Consider the following 15,699-nt stretch of genomic DNA (forward strand, 5'->3'; position numbering starts at 1 on the left):
CGTGCAGTGGTTGTTCCCGTGCCTGTTTTCCAAAGCCCCGGCTCCGTGGAGCTGAGCGCTGTTTTGCCGTTGATCTTCGTTGGAGCAGAGATGGATCGTAGGAGGCAGTGCGATCCCACAGAGATGCACCGAGCAGGAGGCAGCAGAAACCTGTTTGTGAGCGGCCGTTTTGAGCCAAACGCGGCGCGGCGCGGTGCGCTGTGGAAGCGCAGGATGGCTGACGTGGGAAGGGACCTCTGGGTCCACCTGGTCCAGCCCTGCTCCAACAGGGCCACCAGAACTGGTGCCCGGGACACATCCAGCTGGGTTTGGAGATCTCCAGGAGGAGACGCCGCAACCTCTCTGGTCCCTGTGCCAGTGCAGCAGCGCTTCCAGTGCAGGAGTGCTCCTGATGTGTGGTGGCAACCTCTGGTCCTGGCGCTGGGCTTCGCTGGATGCAGCCTGGCTCCGTCTTCTGTGCCCCTCCCTGCAGGGATTGGTGGCCGTGGGTGGGATCCCCTGAGCTGCCCTTCTCCAGGCTGAGCAGCCCCTCCCTCTCAGCCTCTTGTGGTAGAAGAGGTGCTCCAGTCCCTTCACCATCTTGGTAGCCCTCCGCTGGACTCTTTCCAGTATGTCCAGCTGTCTCTTGTACTGGGAGCCCAGACCTGGACGCTGTTCTCCAGGTGCAGCCTCACCAGCGTCGAGCAGAGCAAAAGTAATGGTGCAGAATAACGGTCCTTACCTGCTACAAGTCAGGACTAGGGCTATGATGGGAGCACACTGCTTTATGACTGACATGGAGAACTGGTAGGAAGAGGGCCTGGTGGGCCTGAACACAGATGGCAGGTGGTCCAGCTTTTGTTTCACTGGAAACCAGATAACTCCATGGGCAGCAATGTGGAGAAATGTTCTCCATGTAGTTGTGTCCCTGTGGCTTCTTTCTGATGTGCTTGGAAAGTCCCACTAGAATAGGCTGCTGCGTGAGACAGAAGCCTGATACATATCACTTGTGTGGGTGGAGTTTTATCATCTCTGTGTTCATCTTTTATGTTTGTTTTTTTTTCATTTCAACTCTATGTGTGCATCGGGGCAAGCCTTCCTTTGCTAAATCCTTTTCTTGTGGCCTTAGGCAACAATCAAGGGGGTCTCAGGTTTCAGTGCTGAGCAAGAAGCGCAGGCTCTCAGGAAGGCCATGAAGGGCTTTGGTAAGTCGATCTCCCTCCCTCCTCGGGTCAGCTTTTATTTTTTCCCCAGCACTGGGAATGGCTGCTCTGGTGGTTTGTTAGAGGGAAGCGTAGCTGCTTGCATTGCTCTGCTGCACAACTGCCCTAAAGATGTTTGGAAAGTGGAAACAGAACTGCCCTTCATGTCCCGAAATGCTGCTGCCCTGGAGGTGTGGGTCCTGGCAGCTTTGTGTGCATAGCTGTAGTCCTGGGGCTGTGGAGAGCTGGCTGTGTAGGGGACTGGAGGTGGCACAAGAGCAGAGGGCACTTGTGATTCTTGTGCAAGCAGCCTGACTAGCTTCCATTTGTTTCTTGCAGGCACGGATGAAGATGCCATCATCGACGTCTTGACCAAACTAAATGTTTCCCAACGTCAGTGAGTTCTGGTCACCTCTAAGAGCACCAGTGGCAGGGTAGGTGGTCTGCAGAGATGTGTGAACGTGGTTGTGTCACTTGGGTGAAAAGCGAACAACGACCCAATCTCCCTAAGAGAAAGGTCAGCAGAGACTTTACCTGACCAAGGTTGTTTTGTTCTTGTTCAGTTCAGAGCAGTTGTTGATGCAAGGAGGGTTGGAGCCTGAAGAGGAGTGGTGAACAGCTCAGTTCCTTCTGTCCTCGAAGGCCGTACCTTCTGCCAACTCCTTTCTCCTCTCTTGGCCTTCTAGGATTTGATTGATGACTTGAAGTGACTTGAAGCTGAGTGGGAGTTTTGAGAGAGTGATCACTGGGATGATGACTGCCACCACCATGTATGACGTGCACACACTAAGGAGGGCTGTGAAGGTTTGGAAGTCTTCCTTTCGTATTGCTTAAGTTCTGGCCAAGGACTTACTGCTTTGTTATGTATGTCTTCTTATTTATCGTTAACCTAAATTATTATTAAAGAAACCTGGTTGCATGTCACGAGCACTTGCTGGTATCTTAAATCTTGCCTTAAATCTTGTTGTGGGCAGCACCCAGGTGGTGGCCCTGCTCCTAACGGGTGCTGTGTGTATGTTCTTGCTAGAATCTGGCTGCTCCCTTGAGGATGACATCGTATCTGACACATCTTCCATGTTTCGAAGGGTCCTCGTGTCCCTCGCAGCGGTGAGCCACGCTGAGGGGAGGAGGGGGTGAATCTTCAGAGCTGTGGGCACAGCTCTGCACTCAGTGGTGAGGAGCTCCAGGCTGGCTTTTTCTCTCCCTGTGTGTCCCATGGCCTGTCCTCAAACCCAGCTTCTGCAGGGAGGAGACTCTGACTCTGGGTGTGCATGAGTGCTGTGGGCCCTTTTTTAAACATCCCAGTAAAGTGGGTTGCTGCTTGTTTCAGAAGGAAGACCAAAGCACACCTGAGCTGTGTTTCACTGTGTTTGTAAGCTAGTGTTCCCTTTGGTGCACTCCATTATCCATCTCCAGCAGCTGTTCCTGAATGGGGAGTTCTCAGGAGTTGTTTCCAGTAGATGCTCTGGTGAACTGAGTCTTCTATCCTTGTGTTTTTGCAGGCAAACAGAGATGAGGGAGTGATGCCTTTGCTCAGCAGGATGCTCAGGTGTGTAAGTAACATGAAGTAATGTGCTTCCCAATCTATTCTTGTGCATGTGATGCGTGGTGAAGAGAAGCCAACCTGTGAAATGGGAATAATGGTTCTGGTCTTGTTTGCAAGTCTCTAATGAGAGGTCTCTAGACAGGCTGGTTACTTGGCAAGGGCAATGACATTTTGGTTGTGGGTTGCCGTGCCTGGTTGGTGCTTGTTGGAAAATATCCATGATGTAGACAAGTACGGGCCAGCAGTGCTCTAGCTCCAAGGAATTAAAGATCTCCTGTACACCCAGTCTTCTCCATGAGCCTTACTTTGTCATCCATATCTGTAAGTGCCTATACGAAGTGGGGGAGAAGAAATGGGGAACAGATGAGGTGCAGTTTATGTCCATCCTCTGTACACGGAACAGGGATCACCTGCTGAGAGGTAGGACCCCTCCCCAGTGTCCTGGGTTTTTCTTTCCTTCCTTGTTTGTGTGAGATGCTTTTGTAGGAGCTCCATAGCTGTTCAGGAGATGGGAACTCTTCTGAGGCAGCAGGTGTCCTAGAGAGAGCCCCATTGCATCCATTGCATTTGGGCTGTGTTATTCCCTCCTGCGACTGAAAGGGGCTTCAGAAACCTAAGTACAACTGGCTGTTGCTCCAGCATGGAAGGCAGAGATCATGAAGTGATCTCCACGTCCTTGTAAAGCTCCAACTTGTCAACCTGCTGTCTGAGTGTGGAGCACGACCAGCCGTGCTGCGCTTTGTGTGTACGTTGCCTGTAGGGCTGGAGGTGGGGAAGCTGCCCCAGTGACTGCAGAAGGAACTTGAGCTGCACTGTGCCTGGTTGCAGGTCAGCCTCATAGTCTTGGTCTGTTTGCCCTGACTGGGGGGAGTGTAAACCATCAGGTGTGTGTGTCAAGCCTTTGCTCTCAGTTAATTGCTGTCATGGAATGGTACCTATGAAAGAATGACTTGTCCATAACGCACATCTCATCAGCTCTGCCTGATGCCTCATGCTGAGCTGCCTTGTGCTGGGGTCACGTACCAAATGTGCCAGCACCTCCTGCTGCCGTTAGAAACTCTGCTGGTGCTGCCTTCATGATGTGAAATTCTCTACCAACCTCTGAGATACAACTTCCTCCCAAGCCCTACGCTCCTGTCTGCTAAGCTATGTGTTCTTTTCACTACAGGACGTGGTTCCTGTTTGCTTTTGCAGGTGTTTGTAACTGTTGGTGATGTTGGAAGTATCCAAATAATTTTCCAGGACGGTATCTCTGATAAAGCAGATTTTAGTTGCAGTTGCCATGTTGGGCCTCCTGCAAGCAGGAGCGCACAGAAAACAGTGCTCCACCTCTTATCCCCTATTGCCCAACGCTGATCTCTTTCTGCCCTGGTTCCTCACTGGCTGAGTACTGGCATCCTGACATTGCCACAGCGTGGGACAGTTCTGCTTTGTGTAAAGGCCCTGGCTCCTGGAAAGCTTGTTAAATGTATTTCGCGTTTGCTGGCTTACCAGTCTTACAATGTTTTCCAGTTCAGAATACTATACCTACATTGTTTAAAAGATTTAAGATCTATTGCAACTTTATAAGGAAGAATTTGTGGCATAGCTCAGTAATTATGTTTCTAAAAGATGTTACTAATATGTACATGATATTTCTACTTTTCACACCAGCTACTCCTAAAGACAAGCTACAGAATACAAACGCGTTATGTTCCACTTCTTTAACTCAACTGTCCATCTCAATATCCAGTGCAGAAACAACATGTCTCTCCCACAGTGAATAACACTGTGAAGGCATCAGAGAGCGCCTGCTTGTCTCCGCAGTGCTCAGGGGCTTTTCTGAGCTGCAGGCCCCGCACTGCAGCCCCACGGCACAGCCTCACAGCTGGTGACGGACTGAAGCTGGAGAATCCTGGCAGCAGAGGACGCTCCTGCCCCACAGAAGGGCCGGCAGCTCCAGCGCAGCTCCAGCGCCCTCAGTGCTGGAGAGGAGGCTGAGGTGCCTCCAAGCGATGGATGCGGTCCATCCAACCTTCCACCTCGTGTGGTTCACCGTGCAAGGCCAGCAGGAAGAAAGGCGGGCACGGGTAACACTGCATCCAAAGGGACTGCAGAGCTCTCGGGCTGGGAGTCCAGGGTGTGGGGGCCCAGAGGTGCTGTGGGACAGGGGTGAAAGGAGGTGGTGCGTGCCAGTCCTTGGCTGCAGGACTGGTGCTGGTGGCAGGGCCTTGGGTTCTGTGTCTGCAGCACCTATTTGCGGATTGGTGTCTGCTTGGAAGGGATGGGACCCACCTCCCTAAGGGAGGCGAGGATATTTTTGTCAGTAGGATGGCAGCTTCACAAGGGAGGCTTTCAACTAAGAATGGGGAGGGCTGCTGAGCAAAGGGATGGGGTGATGCAAGGGAGAGGGACCAGAAAATGAGCACTTGCAGGAGAGCAAGAAAATGCCTGAAGGCACCATTCTGGGGAGATCCCCAAAGCTCCAGAGGAGGTTCTGGTGGGTAACAGGGGAAGGCTGCTGGGACAGAGGAACAGATGGACAGAGGGACCAATGGAGGAGAGAACTGTTGGAGGGAGGGAGGGAGGGATGGAAAAACAGATTGAAGGATCACTGGATGGATGGAACGATTGTTGGATGAAAGGATGGATGCAAATACAGGTGGATGGAGGGATCAACAGGAAAATATGATTTCTGCCTCAACAAGCAGCGTGCCCCCAGGCCCCACTCCCTCCATGGGGACCAGTGGGGGTGGCCCCGGGGGTACAGGACCCACGTCCCATTGTTTGGAGCCATTCCCTTGGCTGCTAAAGAACCCGGAACCTGTAAGAGAAGTTACGCTGTAAAAGGAGGTCTCTTCCCAGGCTAAAACACCTCCCGTGTACATTGAGATAAAGCAAATTAGTAACCAACTCATCTTTTCTTTATGAGTTTAACTTTCAGCCCTGCACTTTCCTTGACAGCACAAGTAGTTCCCTGGCATCCTGGAATAACCTCCTGCAACAACACTTCAGTTACCTCCTGTGCCTTATTAGTTCTACAAGGGAATGCCTGCAGCCACCCTAAGAAGCTACCAGTACCAACACACAGCAATACCCCCCTTTTCTTGGGAGTTCCGAGAAATCAATTTGCCATTGTTGCCCCAGAAGGCTCCCTTTCCCAATAGCCCCACCTGTGCCCTGTTCCTGGTACTAGGATTGTCCTTTGTAGTGTCTGTTCCCCAAGTACGTTTTATCATCTTCCTTGGAACCCACTCCCATAAGATACTGAAGGGCATAACAGTGTGTCCATCTGGGCGCGCACCCCTCTGTCAGCTTGCTCTCTTCCCTCCTAAATCATTAATTAGATTCCTGTCCTCTCTGGAATATTTTACAGGTTCCGCCTCCGGTTCAGAGATGTTAAGTTTGCCATCTGGAATTAAAGCCTTTGCCAACTGCCTGTTCTGTCACCTGGTCCACCGTCTTATTTCCAGTTTCCTGCCCAGAGCCTTGTCTTGAGTAAGATTACTTTTAGTAGAGCAAAAGCTTTGAATCACCTTTAAAATACAGAGAAACAAATAATACTGTATTATCTTTTGTTTTATTTTCATATTGTTATTATCAGGTAAAGAGGCAGACAAGTCACATCTCAGAAACGACTTGATTTCAGTGGCCTTAAACGGTCCCTCTGTGATGGTTATTTTCTTATTGACTCGCTGTCAAACACAGCCAGTGGATCTCTGTACGTGCAGTTTAGAGTTCCTAGCTAAAATGAATTGCATAAATGCAGATTACAAATATTCTTATCTCAGCACACTTTTTTATTTATTACCATGCCTAGGTAGAAAGACAGTGCTACAGCACTACAACTCACAGCATGTTCTTACCCAAAGGGCCTTTCCCTTTCCGCCATTCCACAGTACGATTCAATCAAACCCCTGGCTCCTCCCCTAAAATGAGGTACAGTTAATCCATGCCACAGAAACCAGTTGCCAATACAAGGCTTGGGCTGTCACCTCACGGCCACCAACAGTCCCTCCAACACAGCATTTCCACTGCCAAGCCTGACTAACTTCTCAGCTGCAGTGCGCTTTCAGAAGGCAGTACTAGTCTCACTGCTGCTGGGAGAGTGGCAAAGGAACCCAAGTCTGCCTGACAGCTCCACATCGCTCACAGCAAAGCTGCACGAGCAAACAAAACGCTCTCAGCTGCAGAAACGGAGAAACATACTTCACTCCTGCCTTGCACAACTAGAAGCAGAAGGACCTCCACGCCGCTTGGCCTCGCCAAGGAATTCACACAGCTCTAAGCACCACCATTCACACACACACTCAGATCACTCTACAACTAACAACTGCCACTGACTAATGCTCAAAGCCAGAGACCCTCAGGGGCCTCCTGAGACCCAGCCCACAAACTCCAAAGAACAACCTGAACCCAAAACAACAACTGGATACCCAGGCAACAGCAGACACAGCTTCTAGTTACCCCCAAGAGGCAAAGAACTCAACCCGAACACAAAGACAAAACTGCTTAACCCACTCTGAAGATCAGGGCACACAGAACACCAACAAAGAACACACCTCCATGCTGACAGCCCTCACAGCTGGCAGCCAGCCCCTACATGAGGGTAGGGAGGGCTGGAACCAGGCTCCACCCTTTGCCAGACAAGTGAATTGCTTCCACCTGTCCTCCACAGCAGAACAAGGCCTAATGAAGATCAAAGGCCAGTCGGCTGGGGGCAGCCTGCCAGGCCTGCTCTTCTTGGTGCTCTGCCTGGGCAGTTGGAGTGCTCCACGAGGCAGCTGTGGCAGCCTGGATGGTCTGCCTTGGGGCTGCGTGGAGCGGCTGCACTCAGGCCTTGAGGGAGATCCGGAATCTCTGGTGAAGCTGGCTGACTGGCTGGGGAAGCCTTCCGAGGCCTGAAGCCTCCTGGCCGGCCAGTTGGGCCAGGCCGAAAGCCGGCTGGCCGTTCAGGGGAGCACTGCCAGGCGAGAGGTGGCCGGCCGGCTGGCCCATGGAGCTCTGCATTTGCAGACCTCTCCAAGCCGGCCAAAGGGGCCCTGCCAGGCCAAAAGCCCGTAAGTTGTGATCCAGATAAGACAGAAGAGACTGTGCTGGATTTCCCTGGGCATCAAAGCACCGTGAGACGCTCTGATGCCCTCTCGCAATTCTTTCTCCCTCCACCAGCACAAGAGCTGGCGTCAAAAGGCGCAATGACACTGTCACAGGCGTTCTGGAGGTTTTTAAAGGGTAGGCCCCTGATAAGGCTTTATTGATGGTTTTGCCCCTCTACATTTCACTCTAGATCTCCTTGTTGGCCTGGAGAAGGGAAGGCAGCGGGGTGACCTCCTTGCAGCCTTCCAGTACATAAAGGGAGCCTACAAGCAGGAGGGGAGTCAACTCTTTGATGGTGTAGCTAATGGCAGGCCAAGGGGAAGTGGTTTTGAGTTGAAGATTGGATGCCAGATTGGATTGTTCTTTCCAGAGAGAGTGGTGGGATACTGGAACAGGCTGCCCGGAGAGGTTGTGGATGCCCCGTCCCTGGAGGTGTTCAAGGCCAGGTCGGATGGGTCCTGGGCAGCCTGGTTAGTATTAGATGTGATGCAGATGGGATTGACGCATCTGTTTTGCAGCCTCCAGTGGAGCTGTGTGTGTCGTGGGCACCCCATGCCCGCATCAGCGTGGGTAGGGTGTGGCCTTCCTGCGGAGTGGGGGTTTGGTCTTTGGAGGCTGGCACTCGGGAGACCCTGTTTCTTCTTTTATGGGTGGCAGCAGTCCAGGTCGGGTGATGGAAGACTCCTCAGGCAGCCTGGACTCCCCACGAAGTGGTGATGCTGCCATCTGCCCCAGTGCATCCTGCACTGGCCTGATCTTCTTTGCCCTCTGCCTGAGAAGTTTAACTGAGTCACATGTCAGTGGGAGCCTGGATGGTCGGCCTTGAGGCTCTGTAGACTCAGCCCTTGTGGAAGATCTTCTTGAGTCGCTTCTGAAAGGTGTTGCTGGCCTCAAGGTGATCTGAGGGGGTGCGGCCTTGGCTGTCTGCAATTTTTGCACCGCATCCTCACGATGGGCTTTTCCTGCTTCCTGCACTTCATCAAGGAAGCTCACGTGTTTGGTTCCCAGTCTTCGGCGCTGGTCTTGTTTGCTTGATGGTACTGCCTCCCCCTGCAGCTCGCAGGTCACCGGCTGCTCTTGGGCTTCAGACGCCCTCCGGATGGGTGGCAGCGGACTGAAAGGACAGAGCGGGAGGGGTCCGCGTGAGTGGCTGATGGCTTTGGGGCCGCATGCTGCAAGCCTGAGCCAGGAGCCTTGGCTGCAACGCAGCCCTCCCCACAGACTGCTCGCCGGCTGCCCCGTGACTCTCCTGGGATGCGGAGAGGAGCCAGCCCTGTGAGCCGGGGGGCTCCTGGCGTCCCCATCCCAGCACGGTGGGTGCTGCTGCGTTCAGCACTGTTGGGCGGCCACCAACAGTGACCCTTTGGGGCTAGGGAACGGGCTCTCGCTGTGTCACCCCCATGCACATCCCAGCCCAGAGCCTCCAGCCTCACCTGGCCTTGGAGCTCTCCTTCAGCAGTGAGCTCCTTATCCTTCTGAGCTGTCCTCCATCCATGCTGTCTGAGCTCAAGCGTTTGATGAAGGTTGGACGGTCAGCAAATGACACTGGAATGGAGAAGGCAGAGGAGATTCACCGTAAACCCTTTGGCTCACTCACAAGGGGCTCTCAGGCCTGTTCCCAGAACATCTGAGAGGGACGCTCTGCTCCCCCCACTGCTGACATCTGCACCGCCCTCGGACCCTTCCTGACACCATCCCTGGCCCCACTCCTCCTCTCTGCAATTCAGCTCTGTTTTGGGACTGCATTAGTGACGTTCGCTTTGGGAAAGAGGAGCTGGGTGGTGACGATGAGGTGTCAGGGTGGCTTTTGGGGACCATATCCTTCTGCTAGGGAAGGGCGGGGCCTAAGATCCACACATCCTCCTGCCATAGCCAGGGATGAGGGCACGTCACAACCAGCACCTTAGTTTGTGAGAGGCCAACAATTCCTTAGTTTGGGAAGAGGCCGTGCTGAGCTGGCGTGAAGCTTTGACACAAGTCAGAGCCCTTGGCTGATGGTCAGCAAGGGATTTCCCATCTCAAGTATGTTGCCCGTGCCGCGGAAAGGAGCTGGCAGCTGCTTTACCTTTCTTGCCCTGGACAAGAGGTGGCAAAGTGCCTTCTTTCTTTGGTTTCTCCTGACCAGGGATGCTTCCTGAGGACCTGCGTCTTATTGTGGGTGGTGGTTTGGGTACAAACTCCATTTGAAACCTGTACGAGAGGAGAAGACAGCGACCGGTGTGACGCAGCGCTCCAGCAATCCTTGTTGCTCTCTCTGATTGCCTGCTCCCAGGCACATTGTCATGCTGCATGAAGCACACGACTTTCTAAAGTCTTTAGCAGGGTCAGTCGAGATAGGTGAAGGGGAAAGAGTTTCAAACAGCAGGAGGGAAGATTTAGATTGGATATAAGCTTTTGACAGAAGGGTGGCAGGCACCGGAACATCTTGCCCAGAGAGGTGGTGGGTGCCCGGACGGGCATTCAAGGTCGGGCTGGACCAGGCTCAGAGTTACCTCATCTGGCTGTAGGTGTCCCTGTTCCCTGCAGGGGAGTGGGACTAGGTGCCCTGTCAGGGTTCCTTCCATTCTATGATTCTGTGACATATGCTCATGGGCAGGACACTCATGGACACAAGGAACAAGCGCTCCAGAACGAGAGCTGAGCAGGTGCATCAAGCAGCAGCTACAGCCACCAACATACTCACATGGGAAAGACGACAGCGCAGCCAGAGAGCGCCATGGAGGCCACCGGTGCCACCCGAGACACCACCGTGTCCAGCAGCCAGGGGGCCTGCAGGGGAGAAACGGGGAGGATGTGGGACGTCCTCGTGAAGGCTGAGGCATTGGGGACACGAGGAGCCCAAGGCGGGGAGAGCTGACAGCAGCACAGCACTTGCACGGCCCGAGCAGCTGGCCAGGTCCTGGTGGGCCGTGTGCGGGCACAGCAAGGGTCACGGCAGTGCCTGGGCCACGGAGAAACCACACAGCTCACCTTGAAAACAGCTCTTCTGAATGTATCTTTCCCTGATAGCTTCTCGAGGAAGTCAAAGAAGAATTTCATTTGGAACGTCAGTCCATCGATGTGGAGGACGCCGATGTCCTTTAGGACAACAGCAACGTTCTCCCCGTTCTGCAGGCAGCCGGAGAGCAGGGACACGGTGCTCTGGATGCAAGTCCTGAGTGTCTCGCAGCTCAGAGAGGCAGCTGCGGCTGCCTTGCTGTATTCCAGGGGCTCCACCTTCCTATGGACTGAAAAATGCAAGGGACAGAGTTGATGATACGGGTGGTTTTCTACAGGTGCTTGCCTAGAGGTGCTTCTGGTGGACATCAGCCAGAACGGCCTCATGATTGGACAGGCTCCTCAGAGGAGGAGGTTTGCTTTTGAGAATGGAGGCGCTGGCCGTTTGCCCTGTCCATGAAAGCAGCAAAAGTTGATCCCCCCTCCTACCTGGCAGGGACTCCCTGCGGGCCTTGAGGTGGTGCGTGGCTATGAGATTTGTAGCCAGGTGAAACACGGGCCACCGCAGAGTCAGGGTCCCATCCTCAGTGCGGATGTCTTTGGAGATGGTGTCAAAGGAGCCGAAGGTGGGAATCCAGACCCCCTGCAAGTGGAAGAGAAAGGAAGGGCGGAAGGGTTATGGGACGGCTGGAGGAAGAGCCAGAGGGGTCCAAGGTAGGGACAGAGCTCAGGTGCCCTCTGCCGCTGTTCAGAGGCACAAGCCAGGGCATCGGGAATGGCTTTGGGAAGGGGCTGCACAGTCCTCTCCTTCCCCTCGCCCTCCCAAATGCAGCACAGCAGGCAGGGCAGAAGCAGCCTCATGGGATCCAGAGGCTTCCAGAGACCGGCATCAGCCCTGAGATAGACAGTGCCCAGCACAAGTGATCGTGCAGGAGTTGCAGGAAGCCCGTGGGATGCCCAGGAGAGAAATGTGGGGGCAGTTTCCTGCTTTCTGTGGAGGGGAAGACTCAGAGGAAGTCCAGGCTGAGCTGGATGGGGAGAGGAGGAACCCGACAGCCAACACACCTTCTGCAGCAGCAGCTGCTCCCGTACATAGGCGGCCACCGCATCCCAGACGGCAACTCGCTCTGGAGGGCAAAGGAAAAGCAGGTCACACTCTGCATCTGCCGCTTCCCGGCACCGCTACCGCTGCCAGGTGGGAGCGAGGTGGCAGATGGAAAGTGTCATCTCGTGCCAGGGTTGGCTGCAGCACCGCTCCCGTGCTGGCTGTGGACCCGTGTACCTTCGGTGTCGGTGCATGTCGGTCTGGAGGCACGCCTCGCTGCGGGGCCGACCTCGCTCATCCCGTTCCGCCTCGTGCCGGCGGCTTGCTCCTTGTTGGCGCCAGCCATGCCGGAGCTCATCCTTCAGATGCGTCTGCTCTCTGCCAGATGCTCCTTCAGGATGCAGGACCCACCAGCGTGCTCTGCCTTTACACCCCTCCCGGGTGCCCGTGTCACAAACGTCGCCACGGCGACGCGATGACAGCGTGGCCGGTGCTGGCCGCTGCCCATTGTGACGCTGGCACCAAGACCTTCAGTCTACTGTTTTAATCTGACCCAGCTGGAAAACTTCACTATAGTTAGTTTCCTTGATTCCTGTGCAATTTTATTTCAGAACTGAAGCTTGATTTAAACAATTTTTTGCAAAGTCTGAAATGAAAGTTGCATTTCTGCTTATATATAGCTGCTTTGATCCACGATGAATGAAGTCATAAAACAGAGTGTAAAGGGAGTTTCTAAACTGCCTGTTGTTGAGTTCATTGTTGAAGGCAACAGGAGAGCCCAGAATGTGGCTTTTGAGAGTAGATTTGCCTCTGCCTCTTACTGAGTTCTGTATTGCATTTTTCTGTGCGTGCAATTCTTTTGACTCAGAAATACAAGTTATAATGAAGGTGAGGTACTTCACAGCACATTAGAGATTTTCAACAAAAATGCATTTGGAAAACACATTATAAACCTAAATGCTGCAGAAGGACATTGATTAGGATTCTATTTAAGGGCAATAGATCCTATCTTTGCACACAGCCAGAAAATGCTCCTTCTACATTTCACTGATCACCATGTCAGCACCTCTAGGGATCAGCCCATCGGTTCATTGGAATAGCAGTACACTGACAAAGTGCTGCTGTAATCCTGGAAACCACGGAATGCTCATGGATTTTGTCAGCCAATTTACAGCCTGGTTTCAGCATTGCTGAATAGGCATTTGTTCTCCAGCAGAACATTTCAGAATCTACAGAACATTGCTAATAACTGCAGTGGAACAGGGAGGAATGGTGAAAACAGATTTCTGCTTAGAATGCTTTCCAATTTAGTAACTAATGCATTTTTACTTTCCTAGAATTCTCATGAGCTCTAGATATGCAGTTACATTTGAAAATGCTAAACGAGATAGCAAAACTGAATCATAAACACAGGAAACAGATTCTGTATTCAGTTTCCTGCTTTTCTGTCCTGCTAGCATGTTTGTTGTGCTTTCTACCATTTCAGAACCACAGGAGCTAAAACAGTCTGAACAACAAGAGTCCAAATCCTTGTCTTTGGAAGGCCCGCCCAGTTACCCAACCCCCGAGCAAAGAAAAAGAAGAATCAAGTCCTCAGTCACCACACATACTCAATCAGTCAGCTCTGACATAAAAGCTACCTTTTTCATGCACCTCCACATATGCGTGGGAGAAAAGTGTTCTGGGCATTCAGCAAATGGCTTCCTTCCTTCTGATCACTCAGGCTTTCTGGTGAGAAACTTGATAATGGTTTAAACCAAGCCATTCAGCAAACTCACAGTCCATTGCACACAGTCCTCTTCTGTTGCTGCGGCATCCACAAATGCAGTAAGGTTCCACCCTGGATGGAGGCTCCCAAGTCTCAGGCTCACGAGTTGACCAGCTCTCACAGCTCACTGGGCTGTTCTCACAGCCCTGGCTAACACTGTCCAGGTTAACTGAGTCTTTCCTCCCTGGATTTGGGTTCTCCTCTTCAAAGAGAAATGATTTTAGGTTTCATTTGGTCAAAGCCGGCAAAAATCAATTTGAAAAAAGGCACCTTTCAAATCCAGAAGGTCAACTCCACCTACTCATTCATAAGTTGGTTAATTAAGTGTATGGATTTGCCACAGCTGGGAGCATACCTTCAACCATTCTATTACTTGCCCTCAAGTCTTACATACCAAAGTACAGCTCTTGCCATCCAGTTTTTCATCAAGATTGGGGTGCTGCATTTGGATTCACATTCAATTAGTAATCCAAACTCCAGAAGTTATTTATGATTTCCATCCTTCTCCAGTCTCATATCCTCAAAGGGCACTGCTTTACGCTGACTGGGCTGGCTCCTGCCTTTAACTTCACTTCCTTTGGGGCTGCATTTTGGCTCTGCCAGGCATCCCTGATAGCCACACTCCTAACTAATTTAGGATTTAAGATCTCAGTAACTTCTGGGGGTACAGCCTTGTTTTTCCCAGTTTGTGCTAAAGCCAGAGGAGGAGGAGATGGTGGGGAGGGAATGGGGGAGATGGGCGATGGGGAGATGGAAGGGATGGAGGGGGGGGATATAGGGGTTGGAGGTGGGAGGATGGGGGGAGGAGAGTGGGATGGAGAACAGAGGTGAAAAGATGGACGGAGAAGAGGATGGATGGAGAAGGTGGAAGGAGGGGTGGGCAGAAGTGAAAGGATGGATAAGGGGAGGGATGGAGAACAAGGAAGGAGGGAGGGACACGCACCAGGCCACGTGCTTGGCTCACGTGCTTGGACAGAGAAGGACCACGGCGGCGCTGGAAGCGATGGGCAGAGCCAGCACGGCGTCCCTGCTGCAAAGGGCACTTTTCCTCTCTCCTGCTTTGATTCTCACCAGGCTCTGCAGGGTTTCTTCCACTCCATACCCGCTCAAAGTATCATACAGAGCCAAAGTGGAAAACCTGCTTGCAAAACAAGTCTTGGCACAACCAAGATGAACTGCCAAGCTCAGCTCTCACTACAGAACCAGTTATTTGTGACTACACCTACAACTATCAGCCCCCATCAAACTGGCAAATGTGCATTCTGGGGTGCATTAAAAAGAGCGTGGCCAGCAGGTCGAGGGAGGTGATCCTCCCCCTCTACTCTGCCCTGGTAAGGCCTCATCTGGAGTACTGTGTCCAGTTCTGGGCTCCTCAGTACAATAAAGACAGGGATCTCTTGGAAAGAGTCCAGCGGAGAGCCACAAAGATGGTGAAGGGCCTGGAGCATCTCCCCTATGAAGAAATGCTAAGTGATCTGGGTCTGTTTAGCGTTGAGAAGAGAAGACTGAGAGGGGACCTGATCCAGGTCTATAAATATCTGAGGTGTGGGGGCAAAGTGGCGAGGCCAGACTGTTTTCAGCAGTGTGCGGAGACAGGACAAGGGGAAATGGCAGAAGCTGGAGCATAGGAAGTTCCGCACCAATGTGCGCAAGAACTTCTTTACGGTGAGGGTGACGGAGCACTGGAACAGGCTGCCCAGGGAGATTGTGGAGTCTCCTTCTCTGGAGATATTCAAGACCCACCTGGACGCCTACCTGTGTGACCTGGTGAAGGGATCCTGCTTTGGCAGGGGGGTTGGACTCGATGATCTCTGGAGGTCCCTTCCAACCCCTACGATTCTGTGATCCTGGCCTGTATCAGAAATGGTGATGGCAGCAGAGCAGGGAAGTGATTGTCCCGCTGCACTCAGCTCTGGTGAGGCTGCAGCTCGAGCGCTGTGTTCAGTTCTGGGCCCCTCACTGCAAGAAGGGTCTCAGGAAGACCTCACTGCTCACTGTAACTCCTGAAGGGAGGCCGGGGTGAGCTGGGGGCTGGTCTCTTCTCTCATGTAACAGCGATAGGACGAGAGGGAATGGCCTCAAGTTGCACCAGGGGAGATTCAGGCTGGACGTTAGGAAATATTACTGCTCCAACAGAGTGGTCGGG

General features: G+C 52.7%; 1 protein-coding gene and 1 long non-coding RNA gene across 3 annotated transcripts; one reads left to right on the forward strand and one right to left on the reverse strand.

The window, feature by feature from the left end:
* The first annotated feature begins 459 nt into the window (after positions 1-459).
* Positions 460-3,766, forward strand: LOC149913666 (uncharacterized). Of its 2 annotated transcripts, none has more exons than XR_016460977.1 (4): positions 460-1,615; positions 1,745-1,985; positions 2,209-2,288; positions 2,684-3,766. It is a non-coding gene; the product is annotated as an uncharacterized LOC149913666 (long non-coding RNA). The 2 variants fall into 2 exon arrangements; XR_016460976.1 differs by having other exon boundaries at positions 1,868-1,985.
* Positions 3,767-8,364: 4,598 nt separating this feature from the next.
* On the reverse strand, positions 8,365-12,131 carry LOC149913667 (uncharacterized). The gene is made up of 8 exons (XM_090129268.1): positions 12,075-12,131; positions 11,806-11,922; positions 11,230-11,383; positions 10,774-11,030; positions 10,487-10,572; positions 9,869-9,993; positions 9,237-9,348; positions 8,365-8,917 (listed from the first exon to the last, which is right to left on the reverse strand). Exons 1-8 carry the CDS (start codon positions 12,129-12,131, stop codon positions 8,365-8,367), a joined length of 1,461 nt encoding a protein of 486 aa, XP_089985394.1.
* Between the last annotated feature and the right edge of the window lie 3,568 nt (positions 12,132-15,699).

Source organism: Phasianus colchicus, chromosome 35 (assembly GCF_987193195.1).
Source record: "Phasianus colchicus chromosome 35, bPhaCol1.hap1.1, whole genome shotgun sequence".
NCBI classification, from domain to species: domain Eukaryota; kingdom Metazoa; phylum Chordata; class Aves; order Galliformes; family Phasianidae; genus Phasianus; species Phasianus colchicus.

Excerpts from the sequence above, each read along its gene's own strand:
- LOC149913667 (XM_090129268.1), bottom strand. The coding sequence starts at position 12,131 with ATGGCTGGCGCCAACAAGGAGCAAGCCGCCGGCACGAGGCGGAACGGG. Across the intron at positions 11,031-11,229 it reads CCGCAGGGAGTCCCTGCCAG|TCCATAGGAAGGTGGAGCCC; the intron begins GTAGGAGGGGGG and ends TGCATTTTTCAG. Across the intron at positions 9,349-9,868 it reads TCTTGTCCAGGGCAAGAAAG|TGTCATTTGCTGACCGTCCA; the intron begins GTAAAGCAGCTG and ends TCTCCATTCCAG.